Here is a 22,199-nt window from a genome sequence, read left to right as displayed (position 1 = left end):
TTGGTATCCCACCAATACTATCATGTTTTTAAGGGCATTCGGTATTGCAGTATATCAGACTGCTGCGTTTCATTTGTGGGCGGCCAAGTATGAGGGCCCGAAGCGTTGTATTTCGAGCAATGGATATACGGTCCTGCCTGCTAGAATGAGTCGGTATCTTTGGGGTTCTGATGGGCTAGATAGTTTCGATTCGTCTTCCCTTTGCGCGAGGGTCTGGTCCTGGACCACTCCCAACGCAGGGCAGCTTCGCCGTCACAGGCGAATTGACAATGCACACTTTTATAAACACACAAACTGGTATCTCATTGCACAAGTGAACCCAGCCGCGGTAACCATCCCCAGCCCAACCCAAGCAGCGCTAAAACGGGCGCATCACCCATTTGCCTCAGCCCTACGCTGCAGCCCAGCAAAGCAGGAGAGGCAGATCATGGTGTCATTTTTTCGCACACCCCTGGCATTCCCGAGCGCGCGGCCGATCGACAAGCGCTGCGAGCGGGACCCGCAGGACGGCCCGCCAGCGGGGTGATGTCATTTTTTATTTTATTTTTCCTTTTCGCAAGTCACAAATTTCCCTTTTTAGCCTTGGAGGGGGGATGTTACAGGGCAGGAGGCAGGGGGGCGGGAGTCAAGCTGGTAGGTACTGTACTTTGGGTACCTGCCTGCCTAGGCTAACGTGCGCTACTGGGAAAAGCTTAAGGTGGTTAGAGTTTTTGTGTGGCTTGCTTGGCTGGAGTGGTAGATCTGAGATCATCGGGGGTTTTGGAATCCTTGTTTTCTTTGGGATTTTTGGGTCAGGCGGGAAAGGACGTTATTGCAGATATTTGAAGGGAGGGAGATGGATGGAATTGATTGTTATCATCAATGGGGCTCTGTTTGGGGGATGGATTTGAAGATTGGAAAGTCTGGGGGATGTGGGATTTGGCGGGGTGGATGCTTGGTATGGTAATGTACCTACTGTACATGTGGTACTTCTGACTTTCGGATCACGGTTCGGCCACCATATCCTCGTATTTTCTTGTTCAAGGAAAGGCAAAAGAGGCCAGAGGAACTGAATTATATCAAAATAACGTGTTTGCGTCACCGATGCAGGTTTTACCTGCAAACTCTAGGCTGGGGAGTTAAAGACCGCTTCTACTGCCGGACAGTGCGGTCACTAGGTCTCCAGTACAGGATGACGTCGTCGGTAGCAAGAGGGAGTTCGCCCTGGACCTGCAGCACCATAAGGGTATTAAATCCGACACCCTACATCCGCTGAGTAGCCGTCAGTCATCCAGACTTTTGATTGCTTCCTCAAGGGATGCCGTCAAGCAGCCCAGTCTCAATTGGGTTGTCAAAGTTTCGCCATACAACCCTGCCACTCCCGAATTGGTCGTGCCCTTCACGGGCAGCAAATAACTCTGCCAATGCTTGTCCACAAGATCCAGCTCACTGTGCCTGCAGTACGGTAATTTTCGACTCCCCGATCTGCCACATTGGCTCCTAGTAGTACGGGAAACGAAATCCACCGCATGTGCAGATTGACCTTGGCCAAACCGGAACAAGGGAGGAACGACAATAGACACCCACAAGACGTCGGGCAACACTGTCAACCTTCGATTCCTGCCGGCTGCGCCATCGTGATGAGACCGAAGCCTTCGCACAGACGAATACTCTCTCGTGATCCCTGGCTATTTTGAGGGTGAAGAGCTAGGGACCAAATGATTCGAGACGTCCCTCGGCCTGTCCAGGTGGTGGTCGATAGGGCCGTAGGCTCATACCCCCCCTCCGAAGCTCATGCGGCCCCTGGAAGCAGCCTCCTTCTTCTTGACCGCCAGGCCAAATGTATATGTCCCACTCCGGGGTTGTAGATCCAGTCTCTCGTGGCAGCATCGGATTATTCCTCGCCATCCTGCGAATCGCAGACGGATCCGACCTTGGACCAAAGCCTGGGCTCGATGCTGTCTCTCAGGCATTTCGCATGCTCGGGATGTTCCCTCAAGAACTTGAGATCGTCGTTTATAATCCTCATGTTGGATCGTAGTTTCGTTCGGATAATCTCACGTCTGCGGACAGGGTCAAATTGCACAGGCGCCCTTCCTGGCGGTCGTCGAGTTGGCTGCCTTGTGAATGGAAAAGCCCTGAGCCTAGCCTGTAGCTCTGCAGGCAGGGCGTGTTGAATGGCAACGCTGCGGGGCTGCTATCAGTCGTCTTGAACGACGGATGTCAAGGGAGCGTTGTGGGAAGGGGAGGTTCCCTCACAGGGACTTTCCCGTCCACCGATACCAGAGAAAGGGTGGATCGTCGGTGGGGGGCGACTAACCATGGTCAACGAGGAAGTAGCAGCTACGGTTATCGTAAGCAAACCAGTCGCCACACACATTCCAGCGGTCCTGGCTGAAATCGAAGTCGCGGTTCCAGGTGTGCTGGCAAATAATGTTTCGCATGAGCATCACTCTCTCTGCGTATTCGTCGCCCGGGACGAGATGGGTTTTCGTTTGAACCAGTATCCGTATCGGACCCGTCAGAGTCGCTCCGACTTGTGGTCCTGTGTCTGTAGGCGCGCTTGCTTCGTTGAGTCTCTCCACAATACTGCTCCATGTGATGAAGACGGGAAGGGGAAAAGCGGAGTGGGCTTCACAGATGATCACCGGTTTCTAGAGGTGCAAGGGATCTGTGCGCCGCAAGTGGCAGCACCAGGCGAGTGGGTGTTGCCAGGTGAAGTTACATCTTGGCAGGGCTGCCAAAAGCCGTCACCTTCGCCCTTGTTGTTCACTGCCGGTGTCGCTGTCTCTATCACTGTCTCTATATTGCTTTACTATTGCCATTCTCTTGCAGAAGTACGCTGCCATTGCAATCGCCGTCGTCATAGGCGTCTCAATCGTTATCAGTTGTTTACCACTTCCATGGTAGGAGTTAGCCGGCGCGGTACCACCTGTGACGCATAGTAGAAAACAGCACATGCATATATGAAGAAGCTACAGCGATAACTTTGTGTTCCGGTCTTTTGTTTCGGTCTTGGTTTTGCTCTGGGAATGTGTTCTCTAGAGCTGCGCATGGCAACAGTTGTATGATGCGTTGGACCTTGTGAAGTCTTTCCAACAAGTTGATCGGCAGAACCAGCTGGGGAGCATAAGCTTCGATATAGTCTTTTGCCCAACTAAAACCATTTGAGAATCTTCCAGACTGATCTGATGACACTCTGGAAACCTTCTGGGGACCCTCTTATGTGGCTACAGCCAAGGCAGGTGACTAACTACCCTCGAACTCGACTCAACCTCTCTCCTACGCATTCCCGGCGTGCGGCCATTTTATGTTGTATTTTACTCTCCAGAAAGAGAAGGAAGTACCTACCTGATATCCCTCTATCTTCCCGGGAAATTATATTGTGCGTAAGGACTCGGAAGGGTTGTAGCCCCTTAACCTGGGGGGTATTATTGACAGAGATAGTTGTGGGGGCTATCTAGATCTAACAGTTGGATCTTGGTTCGCTGCCTTGTCCCGTCTGCCATGTAGCCAAGACACATGATCTCATCTCAGCCACCGGCGGAAATTGGTTATATAATGGTTGAGGCCAAGGGCGGTAGGGCATGTAAGGTTACATGGATGGGTGTCGTCAGATGGCTTGGCCGCGGTACTCAAACCGAGTAAGGGGCATTGACTGGAGAGCTATGCCAGGAACTGTAGAGTCGGGAACCTCACATTTTCATTCCGAACTTGCCATGGGACCGGGGAACTCATTGGAACAACAATGGCAGATCTTTCCTTTCACATGACCTCGACTCAGGAGCAGAATGAACGTGTATGGCGGCTTCTAATTGACCCCTCCCCCCAGATCCAGCCTCCCTGCCCGCTCGGCATGTGTCCCTCCATCCTAATATGTCAGAGTTAGAAGACGTCCAGCGCCACTTTTGCCGACGTCGAGCGGGATCCAAGCCGGTGTTGGTTGCCGCAGTGCCGGGTAAATTGGGTGTATATATTGACGTGAAGCATCGCACCCAATGGTATCTCGCGCACCCTCCCCACTGCCGACCTCGTGGTTAGGGAATACAAATTGCTTCTCTGCAACCGAATGTGCTCAAACCTGGGGTATGGCTGCCGCCGAACGGTCCTATTCTGCGTGGGGTAAGGGAGGACGCTATATGGGGGATATGGGGTGGGTGGTCGACGTGGGCATTCGAGAAGCCGGATACCCTTCTCGGTCGCGTTTTCAACCGAGAATTTTTGATTGCACGGATCTTATGACGACCCTCTTGCATGGCGGGAAAGACGCGGGAAGGCTTATAGTCGCGGTATATATTGGCAGAGTGTCTGTCCTCCCTTCTCCCTCCTTATCCCTCTCACCACTTCTGGCCCTACTCTCTAGTCAATACTGCCCGTAGTGACCGACCCCCTCCCCCAGGATACATCCCACATCCCAGCCAGCCATGAAGTCAGGAGCCTCTATCGTCCTTGCGGCTCTTGTCGCCAAGGTTTCCAGTCATGCCATCTTCCAGGACTTGTGGGTTGATGGCGTCGACATGATAAGTCTCCACGATCCCCTGGCAAAGTCGTCGGGCGTTGCTAACTGTCCTAGCACGGGTCACAATGCGTCCGCATGCCGACGTCAAACACACCCGTCACCAACGTTGGCGGCAACGAACTTCGGTGTAACGCGGGGACCAAGCCGGTCAATGCGAAATGCCCAGTAAAGGCCGGCGGGTCAGTCACCATCGAGATGCACCAGGTAAATACCCCTCAACTTCGCGAAGAGAGGGACACTAGATGATTGACGATCTCCTCCACAGCAACCCGGGGACCGTGCGTGCGGAAATGAGGCGATCGGCGGCGCGCACTACGGCCCCGTAATGGCGTACCTGACCAAGGTGCCAGACGCCAGCACGGCCGACGGCTCGACGGGCTGGTTCAAGATCTACCAGGACTCGTGGGCGAAGAAGGAGGGCGGCAACTCTGCCGACGACGACTACTGGGGGACCAAGGACCTCAACACGTGCTGCGGCAAGCTGGACGTCAAGATCCCCGCGGACATCGAGGCGGGCGACTACCTGCTGCGCGCCGAGGCACTCGCCCTACACACGGCCGGCTCCAGCGGCGGAGCCCAGCTGTACATGAGCTGCTACCAGATCACCGTCTCCGGCGGCGGCAGCGCCAAGCCCGACCTCGTCAAGCTGCCCGGCGCCTACAAGGCCAGCGACCCGGGCATCCTGGTCAACATCCACGCCGCCCTGGCCACCTACATCGCTCCCGGCCCCACCGTGTACGCCGGGGGTAGCACCAAGGTCGCCGGGTCCAAGTGCGAGGGCTGCGAGGGCACCTGCAAGTCCGGGGGCGCCCTGGGTGCCGTCGTTGCTGCCGCGCCGGCGGCGGTCAACACGGGCGCCGTCAGCCCCGACGCCGGGGCCGCGGGCGGGTCCGCCGGTGGGGCTGCCGGATGCGCCGTGGCACAGTATGGACAGTGCGGAGGGAACGGCTACACCGGCTGCACGACTTGCGCTGTGAGTAATCCCTTGAATGACTCCCCAACCCTTCCGAGATCTCCGATGCGTGTTCGGTTGGAGAAAGATGGCGATTGATTGACAGACTGACTGACTGACAATGCTCCCAGGCTGGTCTGACTTGTAAGGACGTTTCGGCACCGTACTACTCTCAATGCACTTGAGGCTGTATGGATAGGCCTGGACATATCGTTGGAGTAATGGTGGCCAGTGACTCTCGACTTGAGAAATTGACTCATTGCCATCCCCGACGTATACTATGGCGTTGTCAGCGATGGCAAGGAAATGGGAGTGAGGCTCCAATGTACTGTACATATTTAAGATCAGTCTGTAATAAAAACAGCAAGTAAAAAAAGACGCCGGCTAGATCCTCCTGGGAAACTCCAACCAAAACCCGGTATGATGTGCGGGAGACGAAGGAACTACTTGAGTAGCTGGGATCTGTACGCTAGAGGCATCGACACAGCCTCCGCCTTGAGGCAAAGCTGCTGAGAAGCACGAGGTCTTAAGCTGCGCTTGCAGCAAGAGGGAGGGATTGGAATGATTCTCCTGCTGGCCATCTTGTGCTGTGGCCATCTAAAGTTCCGGAGACGTTCGGGGGCGCGATAGTGCTCACTCAATCTCCCGTCTTATTTTATTGTAGATGGTCGGCGCCACTGGGCAATGACCTTCATCCATGGCGGTTCTGGGACGCTTCTTCGTCCATCTAAGCTTGGGGCCGATGGTCTCAGCATTACCCATTCGTCAGCAGGCGGCAAGAGGCTAAAATACCGCTGTTGCCGCTCAAACTGGAAATTCCACTTGGATTGCTTGGGGTGGGCGGTCCATGGCGAGGCCGCAAACAGGGAGCTGCAATGGTCAATCAAAAGAAAGAAAGAAAGAGACCTGAAAAAAATTGCTTGTTGGCTCGAGACCTGTGAATACCTGTCATCCAACCCCATATATACACGCACAGCGTCAATTCCACCCTCGCCCGGATCCTGTACACGCAGCCGCGCCGTCTGCCGATTCCCTGCCCCTAACCTCGGTACTTACGCCGTGCCCTTGGACAATCTCTCGGCCTCGAGTTCCCTTTCTGCTTGCTGGTAGTACTTGGCTGTGTCGACGCCGTGTTGGTTGTGGTTGACGAAATTGAACCACGGCAGGACACCCATGAAGAGCGCCGAGTACCTGGACTGCCGGGCAGCGACGCCCTGCATGGCGGGGGTGAGCTGGCTCTCGCCGTAGAGCGGCTGGCCGGCCTTGACCTTGCTCACCATCTCGCGCATGTCCATTTGCACCTCGCGTGCGTTCTCGCTCATGCCGTAGAAGCGGACTGCGGGCTATCGGTCAGTTATGGGTTTCCAAGGTCACACCAGCCACAGCGACGGAATTGAAGGGCCAGGAATGAGGGCCCGGAGGGATAGACCCATTTATCCACATGCTGTGCGAGGTTTTGTAACGGGCGTGAGCGGGATAACGTACGGATCGATCGCTGGTAGAAGTAGATGAAGCCACCACATAGGCCGATGAATCCTCCTAATCGCATCGCCCTGGCAAATCCTCCCTTGCCGACGTGTGACGGCGCGAACTTCTCCATGGCGAGGAGCATGCCCGGCCCTGCTGCGGCAGCCACGACGCCGTGGGCGTAGTCGGAAGGCCTCGCATAGCGGAGAACTCGCTTGAAATGTCTACAAGAGCAATTGAATTAGGACCGGTAGGCGGAGCGTGGGATTGAGGGAGATTGCACGAGTGACATACGGGTCGTTGTCGATGAGCTGGTGGTTGGAAGATTAGCGACCGATCTGGCGACTCCACAGAGGGCCAATTGCTTGTTAGACTTACAGGATAATCGGTCTGGACCGTCTTGCTCGGCAAATACGTCTGGGAAGGAGGGTTCGACATGCTGGCGACTGGCACTTTGGCGTCAATCAATCACCGGTTCCGCTCAATGCGATGATGAGGTTTGAAGCTTTTGGTGGAAGCTCTAAACTTTTGTTGCCTCAGGCAAAAGCTGACCACTTGCCGGCGTCACACAGTTTCGCACGTGACTACGCACCTTCAGTTACTTCAGCCCATCGACATCCCCTGGACCACGTCGATGCCTTCTCGACTTATCCCTCAACTTCAATCAAAATAACACATGAAGTCCTGCTGAGAATTTATGGTTGCACAGCTGCGTAAAATTTCTATCCTTTTCTTCTGTGTTACCGTTTTTATCGTGACTTGTCGCTGCCAGTGCTGCGACATAGGTGATCTTGGGGCTGCTAGTGATGGCGTGGAAGGTGTTTCTCTGGTTACCTATTTTGCAATGTGACGCCCCTGTGACCAGATATCTTCTGGACTACAAGGCGCTAGGGGAAGTAAACGACTACACTGCCTTGCTTGTCCGACATACAGAAAGGCAGGCTTTTCTTCTTTTCCTCTCACGCAGTTCCTCTTCCTCAACACTTCTCTCTCTCCTACTTCGCTGTGGCCTTCTCCTCAACATTCCGATTTGCTGCTATTGAGTTATATCCGCCGCACCATCAAGGCCAGTGCTGCTGACAACCTTGGATTGCCTGCCATTGCCTGGCTAGGTGGTTGGAAGGTACGAAGGGGGCGCCTAGTGGCCAAACCTCACCTGGCAGAAAGGTGAGAGAACAGGCGACAGCGGACCCCAAGGAAGGTGCGAACCCCAAGGAAGGTGCGGATCCCAGGGAAGGCCCGGACCAACCTCACGCGTTCGAAAATACCAACACCGCCTTCTCTAAGCCCAAATAAATGCCCAACACCACCTCCAAACTACTATACATACCTTTTTCCACATAGCAAGCGAAAACTCTATCTACGAGAGGGGATACAGCGACGCCTGGAACAGGTGGTGCTAACGAGAGATATCTTCTCCCTTGCACCTGGTCTACCCAGTTGAAAGGTATGAAAAGGTAGCACCTAATGGCCAAACCCACATCTGACAGCAAAGTGACAGAAGAGGCGACGGGGGATCCCAAGGAATGCCCAGGCCAATCCCAAGCCTGCGCAGATCGAGCCCAAACAAATCCCAGCACCACCTCCAAACCACTACGCATATTTTTCTACTGAACATCACCCCTCGGCCCAAATGGAGATTTACCTGTTCGGTCACCTAAACAAGGGCAAGAAGGACGGACTTCCGGCCGGCCAGGGTTTCGATCGCGGAGAAAACCACTACAAAGAAATTGCCTAAAAAAACGACAACCGCGGAATCTTCCTGCAGATGCACAAGGGGAATCGCAAGATGCAGGAAGGAAATATCCAGGTGCGGGAAGGGGACCGCCAGGTGCGGGAAGGGGGCCGCCAGGTGCGGGAAGGGGGCCGCCAGGTGCAGGAAGGGGGCCGCCAGGTGCAGGAAGGGGGTCGCAAGATCCAGGTAGGGGGTCGCATGATCCAGGAAGGGGGTCGCAAGATTCAGGAGGGGGGTCGCAAGATGCAGGAGGGCGGTCGCAAGATGCAGGAGGGGAGTCGCAAGATACAGGAGGGGAGTCGCCAGTTGCAGGAAGGTCGCGCTTAATAAAGGGCAGGCTGGAAGCTCTTTGAGGCCGGAAACTTTTCATGGCAGGAACCGCAATTGAAATCCCGCTGTTGACCAGGACAGACGCCATCATTTTTGCGCCGCGACGGGTGTCTTACAATTGGGGCAATTGGCCATGCCTCAGGTAGGTAGTGAGCAAGATCCTTCCTTGACTAGGATTTTACTCGGATCATCCAACCATTCAGTCGTATGCATCGCACCTCTCTGATCGCTCTGCCACTGAACTCTACCTAGTACTTAACTCCGTGATAGGGTTAGGGACTGTGCAGGGGTATTGTGGCGCAGGTCAAGCCACAAGACCCAACTGTAGACCCCACCACTTACACACGTGAATCCCAGACGCGTCGAGCGCGTTCAATCCAACAAAGTCAAAGGCCAAGTTCTCTCAACAACATAACCCTGTAGCAGACACAAGTGGAAGGAGATCAATTTCCCATAATGCCTGCGAAGACCTCGTCAAAGCCATCGGAGCCTCGAAGAACGGCTGCCGAGGACATTGACAGCTACCTCCTCGACGAAGACTTCGATCTCGGAGATCCATTCAGATCACCCAGCCCAGATGCCGGCAAGAACAAAAGAAAGGAGCCCGAAGGGCTGGGTATTGACGAGGAGGTCGAGGTCAAGAAGCGCGCAATAGTGCCCCGGGTCAAGCTAGACGAGGCGAGGTAGGTTTGCGCCCAAAACATTATGGGCTATGGGACTGACTGGGAATTTCCAGGCTTCTGTCCGAAAAGGGAATACCCGAGCTCCGCAGGAGAGCGAAGCATCTGAAGCTCAAAGGAAAAGGACACGAGGTAAGCTTTAGATAGCGCCACTGCTATTCGCATGGCGACCATTAACCCACTGTTTTTGTTAGTTCTCCGACGCGGCCCGGTTGCTCTCCTTCTACCAGCTCTGGCTAGACGACCTCTTCCCCAAGGCAAAGTTCCTCGACGCGCTAGCAATGGTGGAGAAGGCCGGCCACAAGACGAGCATGCACAGGCAGCGGATGGAGTGGATCAACGAGGGGAAGCCGAAGGCGATGGCCTGGGAGGACGACGACGAGTTCCGGGAGGGGCGGCCGCCGTCGCCAGCGAGAGAACCGACTCGCATCGCTCCCATATTTGAGAAGAGGATGGGGGCAGCGGAGGGGAGGAGCACTCCGACTGTCGATGATCTGTTCGGGGACGAGGACATCTACAATGCGACGCCCCGCCTAAGGACAGCGGAGAGGAATCACGGAGGGGAACCCGACGACGAGCTAGATGCGCTGATGGCACAGGCAGAGGCAGAGGGCCAAGCCACGCGACAGGGGAACGGCACGGCCAGCGGACCCAAACCATTTACCAGCATATTTGGCGGGGGCGGGCCAGCGCAGCCAGCGAGGACATCCGGCAACCCCGACCAAGACGAACTGGATGCTCTGATGGCTGAAGCGGAAGCAGAAGCAGAGACATCGGTGCTGAAGAACAGGAAGGAAACCCAGGAGACGGTGGTACGCAGCATATTTGGTGATGGGGAGCCGAAGGCTTCGTCGAGGCAAGTCGATGAAGATGATACGGATGACCTAGACGCTCTCATGGCGGAGGCAGAGGCTAGCGGCCCGCCGTCGAGGCCGTCTGTACCGGCGGCATCAGCAGGGAAGGAACTTGGAACAGACACCACTGACTTCGCGGCCGAGGAGGAAGCCATGGCGGAAATGGATGGATTATGGGACTAATTAGGGGCGTGATTAGTACAAACATACTCGAGCTCGATTTGCGTTGCATGTACAGATTCACGACGACGATGGATGACTTAGCGGGGGCGTTTTGGTGCCGAAATAACCTTTCGGTCAATTGCATACAACCTTCAGCTGATAAGCGCCTTCCGTGTCCATTGTGTCTTTCTTTAAATTAGGTGGTTTACCGTCATCACAACTTTATTGAAGGTACTCGGTGCAGTCATCCATCGGCAAGGTGCGTAGCCTGACGACCCCACCAAAGGAACAGTTGGCGGGGTTGGCACACTAAAACGACTCGGGACAACCTACCTTGGCACCAACTACCTAAGCTGGCCGCACAGCTTCATTCCGTAACCTTTCCATTTTCTCTTCACCACAAATCCGCTCCGGCACCATGGCGTCCAATCTCTCGGAAGCCATGCAAAGGCTTCACCTCGACGACGGAGATGCCGGAATATGCCTCAAAAGCGACGAAACCATCGACGACATCCTCTTCCAGCAAGCACCGCGGAAGCGACGAAAGCAAGATGCCGACGAGCTCAAGGCGTCGCTCGAGAAGAAATACCTCTCGCCGTCGACTACCTTTTCTGCCGAATGGCTGAACAAGCTGCAGCAGCGCTGGGACACGCCGACGGACCACACGCTGCTCTTCCGCCTGGCGCCGACGCAGACCCGCACCGTCACCCGCTTCCTCCGCCACGGGCTCGAGGGCCGCGTCACGGGCTACCGCAACGTGACCGTACCCGCGGCGCACGCCACCGCCAAGAACAGCACGTCGCTGTCGCGCAAGCCCGCCGGCAGGGCCGATTTTGTGAGGGGCGCCGCCGGGTTCTTCCCCTTCGCGCCTGGCGGGCTGGAGGGCGTCGAGGCCACGGCCGCGCTGGAGGATCAGGTGCTGAGGGGCGCTGCCGGCATTGGCGATGCGGACGGGGAGACGGGGAGGAATAAGCTCGATAAGGTGATCAAGCTCGGTGCCGAGGCCCGCTTGCTCGAGGTCGCGCCCGGGTTGGAGAGGGGTATCGAGTTCGGCAGGAGGAGGAAGCCTGCCGATGTCGATGTCGAGAGGCAGGCGAAGGAGGTCGAGGAGGTACTTGACCAGGAGCCCGAAGATGCTCCCGAAGAGGGCGGCGACGATCAAGACAGAATGCCCGTCAATGGAGCGGCGGGCGATGGTGACGAGGACGACGATGAGGGGGTTGATGGCGAGGATATTGACGCCATCTTGCCGGTCGAGTTCCCGGCTTTGGAACCCCACGGTGCTCTCGCTGCGTCGAGTGCGAGACGGGCGGGACGCGAGTGGGCGCACATGGTCGACATCAACCGAGAGATGCCCAACTTCAGGGAGCTGGTACCGGACATGGCGAGGGAGTGGCCGTTTGAGCTTGACACGTTCCAGAAAGAGGCCATCTACCATTTGGAGAACGGCGATTCCGTCTTCGTTGCCGCCCACACGTCGGCCGGGAAGACGGTCGTCGCAGAATACGCCATTGCCTTGGCGGCGAGACACATGACGAAGGCCATCTACACCTCCCCCATCAAGGCCCTCAGCAACCAGAAGTTCCGCGATTTCCGGCAGACCTTTGACGAGGTCGGAATTCTCACGGGCGACGTCCAGATCAACCCGGAGGCGAGCTGCCTCATCATGACGACGGAGATTCTCCGGAGTATGCTCTATCGAGGCGCGGATCTAATCCGAGACGTCGAGTTTGTCATCTTCGACGAGGTGCACTACGTCAACGACTTTGAGCGGGGCGTTGTGTGGGAGGAGGTCATCATCATGCTGCCCAGCCACGTGTCTCTCATCCTGCTGTCGGCGACGGTCCCAAACACGCATGAGTTTGCTTCGTGGGTTGGGCGAACCAAGCGCAGGGATATCTACGTTATCTCCACCCCCAAGCGACCCGTTCCTCTCGAACATTACCTCTGGGCTGGCAAGAATATCCACATGATCGTGGACGCGAACAAGACGTTTATTGAAAAGGGCTGGAAAGACGCCAGCGCAGCACTCAAGGGTAACGACAAGCCAAAGGCCATCGAAGCGGCGCCGGCCTCTCGGGGTAGGGGCGGCGGCAACCAGCGAGGAGGCCGCGGAGGGCCCGTTCAGCGGGGCGGCAGCCAGCAGCAGCGAGGAGGGGGGGCGAGAGGCGGTGGTGCGCAACGGGGCAGAGGCGGGCCTCCGCGGGCGAGCCATGCTCCCGGGCACATGGGACGGGCCGGGCGGCCGGGAGGATTCACCTCGGCTGCGCAGGACAAGAATCTCTGGGTGCACCTGGTGCAGTTCCTGAGGAAGTCGAACTTACTTCCGGCCTGCATCTTCGTCTTCTCCAAGAAGCGGTGTGAGGAGAACGCGGATGCCTTATCCAACCAGGACTTCTGTACGGCCCAGGAGAAGAGCGCCATCCACATGACCATTAAGAAGTCAATAGCGCGGCTGAAGCCCGAAGACCGAGTCCTTCCGCAGATCATCAGACTCCAGGAACTCCTCGCTCGAGGCATCGCTGTTCACCATGGCGGCCTGTTGCCGATTGTCAAGGAATTGGTCGAGATATTGTTCGCTCAGACGCTGGTCAAGGTTCTCTTCGCCACCGAGACTTTCGCCATGGGGCTGAACCTGCCGACGAGAACAGTCGTCTTCTCCGGATACCGAAAGCATGACGGCCATTCCTTCCGCAACCTACTCCCCGGCGAATACACCCAAATGGCCGGACGAGCCGGACGTCGAGGCCTGGACGCAGTCGGCTCCGTCATCATCGTCCCTCCCGGCGGCGACGAAGCTCCTCCGGTTACGGACTTGAGGCAGATGATCCTGGGAGAGCCGTCCAAGCTCCGGTCGCAGTTCCGGCTCACGTACAACATGATCCTGAACCTGCTGCGTGTCGAGGCGTTGAAGATCGAGGAGATGATTAAGCGTTCCTTCTCCGAGCACGCCACCCAGCAGCTACTGCCCGAGCACGAGAAGGCCGTCAAGCTGTCCGAGGCCGATCTGGCGAAGGTCAAGCGCGACGCGTGCGATATCTGCGACGTGGACATGGACGGCTGCCATCAAGCCTCGGAGGACTACAAGCAGCTGACCGTGGAGCTGTACCAGCTCATGCTGCGGATCCCCGTCGGTCGCAAGATGTTCACGGCTGGGCGACTGGTGGTGTGGATGAAGGATGGCGTGCGCACTCCCGGCATCCTACTCTCCGAGGGCGCAAGTATCAAGAGTGCGGCCGACAACCCGACGATACACGTGCTCGAGATCAGGACCTTGAGAGAAACCCGCAACTCGACAGATCTGCTCCCATTCCTGCCACCTTTCCGCGCCTTGTACACCAGCCTCCCGCAGGCGAGGAAGCACATCCAGTTTAAGACCTGCCACGTGCCCCTCACCGAGGTGGAGTGCCTCACAAAGCTCGTCACCAAGGGGGTCGTCCCCGACGTCTTCGCCGGCGGCGAGGCCTATCAGAAGGCGAAGGAGAAGCTGCAGGGCATCTGCAAGTCGTGGACTTCGGACATCTGGGACGAGATGGATCTCTCCAAGCTCCGGAGCCTGCAGCTGCAAGAGGTCATAGGAAAGCGGAAGGAGGCCGAGGCGAGAGCCTGCACATCGCCGGCCCTGAAGTGCCAGCACTTCCTCAAGCACGTAAGTCACGCCGAATTTTAACAGGGACAATGCCGATTGATACATTGTTCCACCCCGCTAACGCAGCCACAACGCAGTTCGCCATGTGCCACGACCAGTGGCTCATCAAGACGCAGATCGACCAGCTCCGGGCGAGCCTCGCAGACCAGAACCTGCAGCTCCTCCCGGACTACGAGCAGCGGATCCAGGTGCTCAAGGACCTGTCCTTCATCGACGACGCGGCGCGCATCCAGCTCAAGGGCAAGGTGGCGTGCGAGATCCACTCGGGCGACGAGCTGGTGCTGACGGAGCTGATCCTCGAGAACGTGCTGGCCGACTACGAGCCCGCCGAGATCGCCGCCCTGCTGTCGGCCTTTGTGTTCCAGGAGAAGACGGCCACGGCGCCGACGCTGACGGGCAGCCTGGAGCGGGGCATGAAGACGATCGTGGCCATCGCGGAGCGCGTCAACGGGGTGCAGGAGGCGCACCAGGTGATTCAGTCGGCCGAGGAGGGGGTCAGCGACTTCTCCAGCCGGCCGCGGTTCGGGCTCGTCGAGGTGGTGCACGAGTGGGCGCGCGGCACGAGCTTCAGGAACATCACCGACCTGACCGACGTGCTCGAGGGCACCATCGTGCGCACAATCACCCGCCTCGACGAGACGTGCCGCGAGGTCAAGAACGCGGCCCGCATCATCGGCGACCCCGAGCTGTACCGCAAGATGGCGGCCGCGCAGGAGATGATCAGGAGGGATATCACCGCCGTGGCGAGCTTGTACATGTGATTTGGCTGGCTCTTCTTTTCTTTCTGTCTTCTTCGTTTTTACTCGTCTGTCTAGAGTATCATGATGACGATGCACTTTGCCTCCTCCCCTGGGGGCGTATATTTTTGGGGGCATGGGCTGGAAAAGCTCTATCAAGTTATCATTCGCATAGGAGCGGCGTCATAGGTAGAGAGATAGATACCGCAGAAGACACCTCTTGTGGCCGACCCCTCGGGTATGCGGCATTAGTGAAGTAACCGACACCTTTTTATGTGCTGAGCTGGGCATTATAGCACTACTGGTCGGATCTTTGCATTGATATACAAGAGTTACTAACCTCCGGCCTGTAGAGTTGTATCATTTTGTCGATACACATCGTCTATATTGGTAGACTCATGACACAAAATGGGCAGGCTACATCGCAGTACAAATCGGACGGAACCCGCCCAAGGGGGAGGTGGCAGACCACGATGCTACCGAGTTCTCGGATGTGCCCTCTCAAGCAGAACTTGGTCTGCCAGAGTCATGGGAAGGGGGGTGTTCCAAGACTGCTAATAGAGGCATCGATAGAAAGGCGACCGAACGTGGTGGTTCCATCTAGAACGTGAGCAGTCCTGCCATGTTGGTCCTGTAGCGAGGAAACAGCAGGGGCTTCCATCACCTCCTGGATGCTCCAGATGCCCCTTAAGACACCTCACTTTCGTTATATATATATTGTCCTTCGACTGTGAAATAACGCGAGATCCGTCCTTTCCCGAACGCCATACAGTTGCCCACCCGAACGAAGAGCGAGCGTCCATTCATTCCCATGTCCCAGATCCGATGCAAAGTCATATAAGCTGCGTATCCCATGCCCCCCGCCCGTCCAAAAGGCGCAGCGATTCACTCCTCCAACCCTCAAAGATAAGCCCTGGCGATAGCCGCGGATCAGGCCCTCAAGGCCCTCAGCCTCTGGGTCAGCGCGTCCTCCTCCTCGGCCGTCGGCTCGGCGCCGGCCGACTCCTTGACGGGCTCGGCCTTGCTCGGGTTCGCCGTGTTGAGCTCCTGCTTTAGCTCCAGCCCCGCGTCGTCGGCGAGCTGGCCGAGGAGCTCGTGGACGGCGTCGTCGGTGACCTGGACGCTGGTGCTCTGGGTCATGGCGTCCTGGTAGATGCCGTTGCTGACGGCGTACTCCTCGTTCTGGGAGCGGAACTGCTCGAGGGTCAGGAGAGTGCGCTCCGGGTTGGCGCTGCGCTGCGCCCGCGTCATGGTCCGCGACGACGACGCCATCATGGCCGTCATCCGGTTCATGGCGTTGTTGGCCTGGATCTGCGCCACCGAGAGCTCCGCCATGTCCGCCGCCTGGTCCATCTGCGCCGCGATCGCCTGCTTGGCTAGGAGCATGCGCGCCTTTTGCGCCGCCTGGCCGGTCTCGCCCTTCTTGAGGAGCTGTTGAACAAAGGGGGGGATGGCGTTAGTATGGAGTGTGACAAGATGACAAGATGGAGCTGGTAGCTGGTCGTGGGCTCTTTGCCCCATCGGTATGGGGGGTTATGGGTGTGAGTGCGGGGAGCGTACTGTTTGGATCTGCTTCTTCAGCTCGTTGTCTTGTTTCGCGGCTTTCTGGGCTTCCCGGCGGGCTTGTTTGGCGTTAAACTGGTCCAGATACGTTAGAATAGGACATAATATGTGCAGCGCGGATTTGACAGGCAGGGTTGGTAGATGTCCTCTATGTGTAGGGAAACTTGGCAGAGGGGGCAATTGAGGGGCAACTTACCCGCGCCTGAAACTCCGTTTGCATATCCCGAGAGAGCTGTCGATTAGACATGGTTGCGGCAGTGTTGATGTAGGCCTAGGTGGGAGGGTACTCGGCGGGAAAGGTGTAGAGAAGGGCGGTTCGATGGCCGGTTAGACGTTGGAGATGCGACGTTTGGATGAGGCGACACCAAAGATGGCCTCGCTGGTCTTGGTTGGTTGGAGCCGCTAAAGAGAATGGAAGGCCTGAAGTGGGGGCACATGCACTGCCACGGGATGACGCAGCCAAGCAGTGAGTGGCTAGTTGGGAGACTAGCTTAGTAAGATGTAGAAAATGGAAACTACTATTACTGAAGAAGATCGTGGAGGATGCTGGTGACGGCGTTCAACCCTAGCATTTCTTCTCCCTGCCATTCGTTCAAGTGGCGTCGCTCTGCCTAAACCTGCCTTAACCCCTCCCTACGAGGATCGTCAAAATGGCATCGAAACCCAGGCTCAATGTCCAGTCCTTTCCGAGACCGCCGTTGCTAGAGCGGACACCACGGCGAATCCAGATCAAGTGGCATGGCGAGGTTATTGCAGACACACACGAGGCATATTGGGTCCTCGAAACCCACCATCCTCCGAGTGAGTGGTCGTCTAGACGTAGTGCGGGTTTTGTCGTTTTTTGTGTTACTGACGCTGTGGAAACCCCGCAGCATATTACCTACCCCCAACCTCGGTTCGTCTGCCCCTCTCGACGACGCAGCGAACATCAGTATGCGAGTGGAAAGGGGTGGCGACGTATTACTCCATGATGAGCCCCATCAACGCCTCCGAGACAATACAAAACCGTATATGGTCGTACAACGAACCGACCAAGGCATTCGAGCCGATCAAGGGCTATCTCGCGTTCTATGCCGGGCCATGGGACTGCTTTGTCGACGGGGAGCAGGTCCTGCCTCAGCCGGGAGATTTCTATGGTGGCTGGCTCACAAGTGATATCGAGGGTATCGTCAAGGGACAGTGGGGGAATATGGATCCTTTCATATGATGCATGCTGGGGAGGAAAGCAGGTCTCGTCCAGCCGAGCGACCTCGGAAGTCGGTGTTGTCAGTGTCGTTGCGCCACCAGCCGCTAGGCCATGCAGTCAACCGTCAATATACATATATTCGCAGCAGTGTGCGTATGATCTGCTCCGATGTAGATTGCTCAAATTCCCAATGTGGGCTGCCGCTTGACGAGTCCAAGCGGATGGAACAAAGGGATCTGAAACCGCGTGAGGAATTGGAAAAGTGCCCCAGACGGGTTACCCACGAGTTGCCGCAAGCCGCCATGTAACACATTTATTTCCATTCCCTTGCCCGCTGCCACCCATCCCGGGAGAGCGGGAGGTGGGGGTTGTTGTTGGACAGGTACCTATGCAAGTAGAGTGGGGGAATATTACATGTTCTCTTCCGAGTCGATGACATCCAATCGATCTACAGCCACATGTTCCAGGGGTCGCAGCACTCAGCCGTTGATGGCGATTCTGGAAGTCTTGGCGGGCTGCCATCGAGTGCTGCAACTGGTTAGGTACCTACTGTCAGTTCAGTCTTAAACTGTCATGTCTCTCGCTCAGCTTTCCCCCACATTACCCCAGCGAATACTAGAGTGGGGCCTACCATACATGCCGTCACTTGGCTTGGGCTGTCGAAAAAGGTCAATTTTTGATGCTTTGGCGCCTGCCCGCTGAGAAGGCTTCCCGAAAACTTCATGACGCTGACCGAACGAAGCTAGCTGCATATTTTACTTTGGGCAGCCAGCTCTGAGCCTCGTGGTGATTTGTCCTCGTGATGAAGAGTCTAGCCCATGACCAGTACTTACCTACTTGTCTGGCTGCAGCCTAATCTACGAATGCTGCCTCCGACTCAGTTTCTGGCTACACCCTCCAGGCTGAACCTGCCGTGTTGATCCATTCGAGAATCCTTTCCGAGTCAACCAAGCTGTCTTTGCTCCTTAACGGTACCTCACCGTAATGACATGCGGGGACAACATGGCCGGTAAAGCCTTTCTCAACCTGGTTCCAACACCAGCGGAATATCAGGTCAGTGCTCATTCGGGAGACTCTCCGAATGGCCCTGGCATCAGCAGAACTGCGATACTGCTCTAAGCATTGCGCAAGGTGTGTGGTCTCTTCTGTCGGCGGTTTTGCCCCAACAGGGGAGAATCCAGTATCTGTAGCGGAGCTGTGAAGCCAAGTCCAATGTTTGTAAATCCACTGATGGGAGCAATGGAGATGGCTGTGCAGCTCTATCTCTACGTCCTCGAGTCGCATGGCTCCAAAGGGACGCCAGGGCCTAAGGGGTTTGAGAGTATAATCATCTTCGTCCTGATCATATAAATCTCGCAAATCACGACGCAGCCGCCACACATCTGATCTGGAAACAGATCCATTCCGCATATACGGACCTGGACCTGGTAGAGTCATGAAGGACCTTGCAGTGCCTGTCCATGCAGCGACATCAACAGTTGTCCTTCCATACCACTTGCTCCAGTCAATCGACTCCAGAAGGTAAGGATACTCGCCACAAATCAGGGTACCCAGCCACAATGGCGCTGCCTTTGCCGATGAGAAAGCAATGACCTTCGCAAGGAGCTCGTAGTCCTTGGCTTCCACGATGGGCCCGAAAATATTTCGAATCGGCCGAGTCCACTGTCCGGCATGGTTGCATGGGACATCAGCCTCCCACAGCAAGCTTTCTAGAACGACAAGCAAGGCGTGGTTGGATAAAGCCAACGTCATGTAGTAGCTGAGATGACTGAATTCCCGAGGTTGACTGAGTCCGAGACTGGAAACTTTGGTGAAGCAAGGTGACAAAAACCGGGCCTTTGGCACTGTCACAGCGTGAGACTGAGTTCTGCGACGGACCCGAAAGCTAAGAACTGCCGCAAGCGCTGCCGAGAATTGGCTCCCTAGGTTGTAAGCCGAGCATAATCTCGCCAGGTATGCTGCAGGCTGGGTGGTTGATGGGAGCTTGCGGAGACCTGGGTCCTTGCAATGGCCCAGAATATGTAGGCCGCCTAGATCTGTTACTATGAGAGACCATGGCAGAAATAGACCATCAGCGGTTAATGTTGTTGCTCGAGTGGTGAGCACCTTCCACCACGAGAGCTCCTCTGGTGTCGCGTAGCTTATATTAAGCGGTATCGGAGGCGCCGGTGGGGTTGGAGGTATCGGCCCATCAAAACAGTGGATCTGGAGCGGGAGCCCTTGCTTTTCGGCGACCGTAGCATTAAGGATATATGCCCAGCCCAAGATAAGTAGGAAGATACCATTGCTTGGTGTACCGTCCCACACCTGGAAGCTGATTGCTGATGCGGTGACTGTGAAGGGACGGGGATCCCTCAGCGAGATGCTGTGAGGCTTCTCCGTCTTCTCGCGCAAGGAACAAGACGTGTCGGAGTTTGTCCAAGTGGAATGAACTTGAAGGCCTCTACAGTCATGGGGAGTGGAGTCTGGCAAGGCCGGGATACGGAGCAAAAACCCCCTGAGGTCAAAGGCATTATCAGGAAATTCGCCGGGGGCGCGCGGCTCTTGCGGCCCGGAGGGCGGTGTGCCAGCGTGCATGACTTCGGGCCAGGACAGCGTCTGCTTCAGGCCCGGTGTAGATGCCCAATACGTCCGGGGCAGAGTCGGGATTGTCGTCGGAAATGCCGTCGGAAATATCGTCCGAGACGTCGTCTAAGTCATCACTGTCTCCCTCCTCATCTGTGGCATCAGCACAATCGGTGGAGCTGTACTCGGTATCGGTCTTGATGTCATCGTCAGATGCGCCGCTGGAGGCCATGGATGACGATCCCTGGCTTGGAATCAGCGACAGCAGGTCTGTAACCACATATTTGGGCAAAGAAGATCTCAGACGTGCAGGTGGGACGGTAGGCAGGTAAGTGTCGGCGAAAAAAGGGCAGCGTCACTTTGTAGCAACCAGAACATAAACAACCACCACGTCCATGCCAATGGGTACCAAGCACGTGCCAAGGTATCCCCGCCGCACTTGCTTATCGGAACGAAATAATCCGATTTGGACGAGCGACCCGGGGATTGCGCCCACCCACGTGCCGCCGTCCCGCCAGTCAGGTCCCCAGCCCATTTCATTCGAATCGTTCTTCCGTGCGAGATAATGGATTCGGCTACCTAGCTTCCATCCTCGCCAGGATGTCAAAATGATCCCTCGCCTGCCAAATAGAGTATGCCAAGGCAGCCGCCCTGCCCCGAGATCCGACACATGTAGGGGGGTTGCTGCTGGACCCTGGAAGGCTGGGCGGCGCTGGGCCCACAAACCACAAAGCGGAAGCTAGGGGGCCCTACGCATTGCCAAAAGGGGCAATGGAATGATCGGAGGGAGCGGCCGATCCTCTTGAAGTTGGACGAGCGTTAGAGATCCATGGATCGTGCCAGCCGCGGAACGGAACGAAGGACCAGCCTCCAACAGCCTCCAACATACAGCCTCCAGCCTGCGAGTTTCTCATTCGCTTATTCATGCCTGTCGATGAAGGTGCCATTCAAACCGGGGGCGAATCCACTTTAGGGGGATTGGAAGGATGATTACGGCCACTACACAGTACACTAGGTTGAGGAGGTTACTGAGTAATAAGGGGAGGCACAGTCGGCACAGATTGTAGCCTGGAGGCAAGGAGAAACTTTGAATTAGGTACTATCTCGGCCCGCCTCCACGACGGCGACGTTGCGCCACGGAACTCGCAGTGGTCGCATTAATCGTGTGCTCTGCCATCCGTCAAATGAGGTCGGAGTCAAATTAATCAAAGCGGGAAATGGAAACTTCTAGTCGTTCGCGGCATTTTGGAGTTCCTGGTTGGCGCTGGTTCGGGAGCCGACTCCGAGGCGGCCCACGGCGCGCAAATGCCCTCGTCTCCCCTCGTCTCCTGCACGAAATCTGGGGTTCGCTTCAGGCTAATACTTTAAAATGGCCCACCACACGCAATAGATTACCGGAAGGCAGGAAGCCTAATATGCCGAGTCCGCTTACCAAACTGGGACGGTCACATAGTAATTGCGAAATGAATGCGAAAACAGCATAGTGCAACGGCCATATAGCTATGATATGGGGGAAGATATTCGAGCATCAATGAAATTGGAACAATTGTGGAGGGAGTGGATGCGGTGCATGCAGGCGATTCCAACTTCCATCTTCCGGGCGGTGCATCACATGTGTCAGCGCTCTCTGGCATTGAGCGAAGGGCGGATCCTAAAGACATGATGATATCAGCCATTGTCAGACGGACTGTGCCCCATACGGCTCCGTCCTTCACGAGCATGTTGGTACGAGATGCTGCTATGTTTAGGGGCTGGAGCGAGGATGAGCACTGTGCCTCCCTGTGGTGTGAGACAATCGGTGATTGCCAGTGGGCAGTTCTC

General features: G+C 56.4%; 9 protein-coding genes across 9 annotated transcripts; 5 read left to right on the top strand and 4 right to left on the bottom strand.

Moving 5' to 3' along the window:
* Nucleotides 1-1,678: 1,678 nt before the first annotated feature.
* QBC33DRAFT_180896 (uncharacterized protein) lies at nucleotides 1,679-2,594 on the bottom strand. Its single transcript, XM_060422444.1, has 3 exons — nucleotides 2,358-2,594; nucleotides 2,239-2,294; nucleotides 1,679-2,165 (listed from the first exon to the last, which is right to left on the bottom strand). Exons 1-3 carry the CDS (start codon nucleotides 2,427-2,429, stop codon nucleotides 1,874-1,876), a joined length of 420 nt encoding a protein of 139 aa, XP_060281290.1. The 5' UTR covers nucleotides 2,430-2,594; the 3' UTR covers nucleotides 1,679-1,873.
* A 1,809-nt stretch (nucleotides 2,595-4,403) lies between these two features.
* On the top strand, nucleotides 4,404-5,635 carry QBC33DRAFT_456240 (glycosyl hydrolase family 61-domain-containing protein; the record flags this gene model as incomplete). Its single annotated transcript, XM_060424802.1, has 4 exons — nucleotides 4,404-4,490; nucleotides 4,553-4,702; nucleotides 4,764-5,471; nucleotides 5,582-5,635. The coding sequence occupies 4 exons, from the start codon at nucleotides 4,404-4,406 to the stop codon at nucleotides 5,633-5,635; spliced, it is 999 nt and encodes a 332-aa protein (XP_060281289.1).
* A 509-nt stretch (nucleotides 5,636-6,144) lies between these two features.
* On the bottom strand, nucleotides 6,145-7,417 carry QBC33DRAFT_180818 (NADH-ubiquinone oxidoreductase complex I, subunit 21kD). The gene is made up of 4 exons (XM_060422443.1): nucleotides 7,296-7,417; nucleotides 7,212-7,228; nucleotides 6,936-7,141; nucleotides 6,145-6,786 (listed from the first exon to the last, which is right to left on the bottom strand). The coding sequence occupies exons 1-4, from the start codon at nucleotides 7,353-7,355 to the stop codon at nucleotides 6,503-6,505; spliced, it is 567 nt and encodes a 188-aa protein (XP_060281288.1). The 5' UTR covers nucleotides 7,356-7,417; the 3' UTR covers nucleotides 6,145-6,502.
* Nucleotides 7,418-8,215: 798 nt separating this feature from the next.
* On the top strand, nucleotides 8,216-9,185 carry QBC33DRAFT_180776 (uncharacterized protein). The gene is made up of 2 exons (XM_060422442.1): nucleotides 8,216-8,364; nucleotides 8,419-9,185. Exon 2 carries the CDS (start codon nucleotides 8,686-8,688, stop codon nucleotides 8,977-8,979), a length of 294 nt encoding a protein of 97 aa, XP_060281287.1. The 5' UTR covers nucleotides 8,216-8,364; nucleotides 8,419-8,685; the 3' UTR covers nucleotides 8,980-9,185.
* A 1-nt stretch (nucleotide 9,186) lies between these two features.
* On the top strand, nucleotides 9,187-10,898 carry QBC33DRAFT_180763 (Swi3-domain-containing protein). The gene is made up of 3 exons (XM_060422441.1): nucleotides 9,187-9,665; nucleotides 9,719-9,794; nucleotides 9,857-10,898. The coding sequence occupies exons 1-3, from the start codon at nucleotides 9,439-9,441 to the stop codon at nucleotides 10,697-10,699; spliced, it is 1,146 nt and encodes a 381-aa protein (XP_060281286.1). The 5' UTR covers nucleotides 9,187-9,438; the 3' UTR covers nucleotides 10,700-10,898.
* Nucleotides 10,899-12,858: 1,960 nt separating this feature from the next.
* Nucleotides 12,859-15,455, top strand: QBC33DRAFT_545653 (NUC185 domain-containing protein). The gene is made up of 2 exons (XM_060428582.1): nucleotides 12,859-14,327; nucleotides 14,405-15,455. Exons 1-2 carry the CDS (start codon nucleotides 12,906-12,908, stop codon nucleotides 15,086-15,088), a joined length of 2,106 nt encoding a protein of 701 aa, XP_060281285.1. The 5' UTR covers nucleotides 12,859-12,905; the 3' UTR covers nucleotides 15,089-15,455.
* A 539-nt stretch (nucleotides 15,456-15,994) lies between these two features.
* QBC33DRAFT_561356 (uncharacterized protein) lies at nucleotides 15,995-16,874 on the bottom strand (the record flags this gene model as incomplete). The annotated part of the gene is made up of 3 exons (XM_060430127.1): nucleotides 15,995-16,495; nucleotides 16,625-16,702; nucleotides 16,824-16,874. 3 exons carry the CDS (start codon nucleotides 16,872-16,874, stop codon nucleotides 15,995-15,997), a joined length of 630 nt encoding a protein of 209 aa, XP_060281284.1.
* A 403-nt stretch (nucleotides 16,875-17,277) lies between these two features.
* Nucleotides 17,278-17,834, top strand: QBC33DRAFT_517271 (DUF427-domain-containing protein; the record flags this gene model as incomplete). The annotated part of the gene is made up of 2 exons (XM_060426180.1): nucleotides 17,278-17,428; nucleotides 17,500-17,834. The coding sequence occupies 2 exons, from the start codon at nucleotides 17,278-17,280 to the stop codon at nucleotides 17,832-17,834; spliced, it is 486 nt and encodes a 161-aa protein (XP_060281283.1).
* A 684-nt stretch (nucleotides 17,835-18,518) lies between these two features.
* Nucleotides 18,519-20,534, bottom strand: QBC33DRAFT_180725 (uncharacterized protein). The gene has a single exon (XM_060422440.1). It carries the CDS (start codon nucleotides 20,388-20,390, stop codon nucleotides 18,702-18,704), a length of 1,689 nt encoding a protein of 562 aa, XP_060281282.1. The 5' UTR covers nucleotides 20,391-20,534; the 3' UTR covers nucleotides 18,519-18,701.
* Nucleotides 20,535-22,199: the final 1,665 nt, after the last annotated feature.

Source organism: Phialemonium atrogriseum, assembly GCF_030411735.1.
Source record: "Phialemonium atrogriseum strain 8032-3 unplaced genomic scaffold QBC33scaffold_21, whole genome shotgun sequence".
NCBI lineage: Eukaryota > Fungi > Ascomycota > Sordariomycetes > Cephalothecales > Cephalothecaceae > Phialemonium > Phialemonium atrogriseum.
The sequence above is the reverse complement of the archived record's forward strand: the minus strand, read 5'-3'. Positions and strand labels throughout refer to the sequence as shown.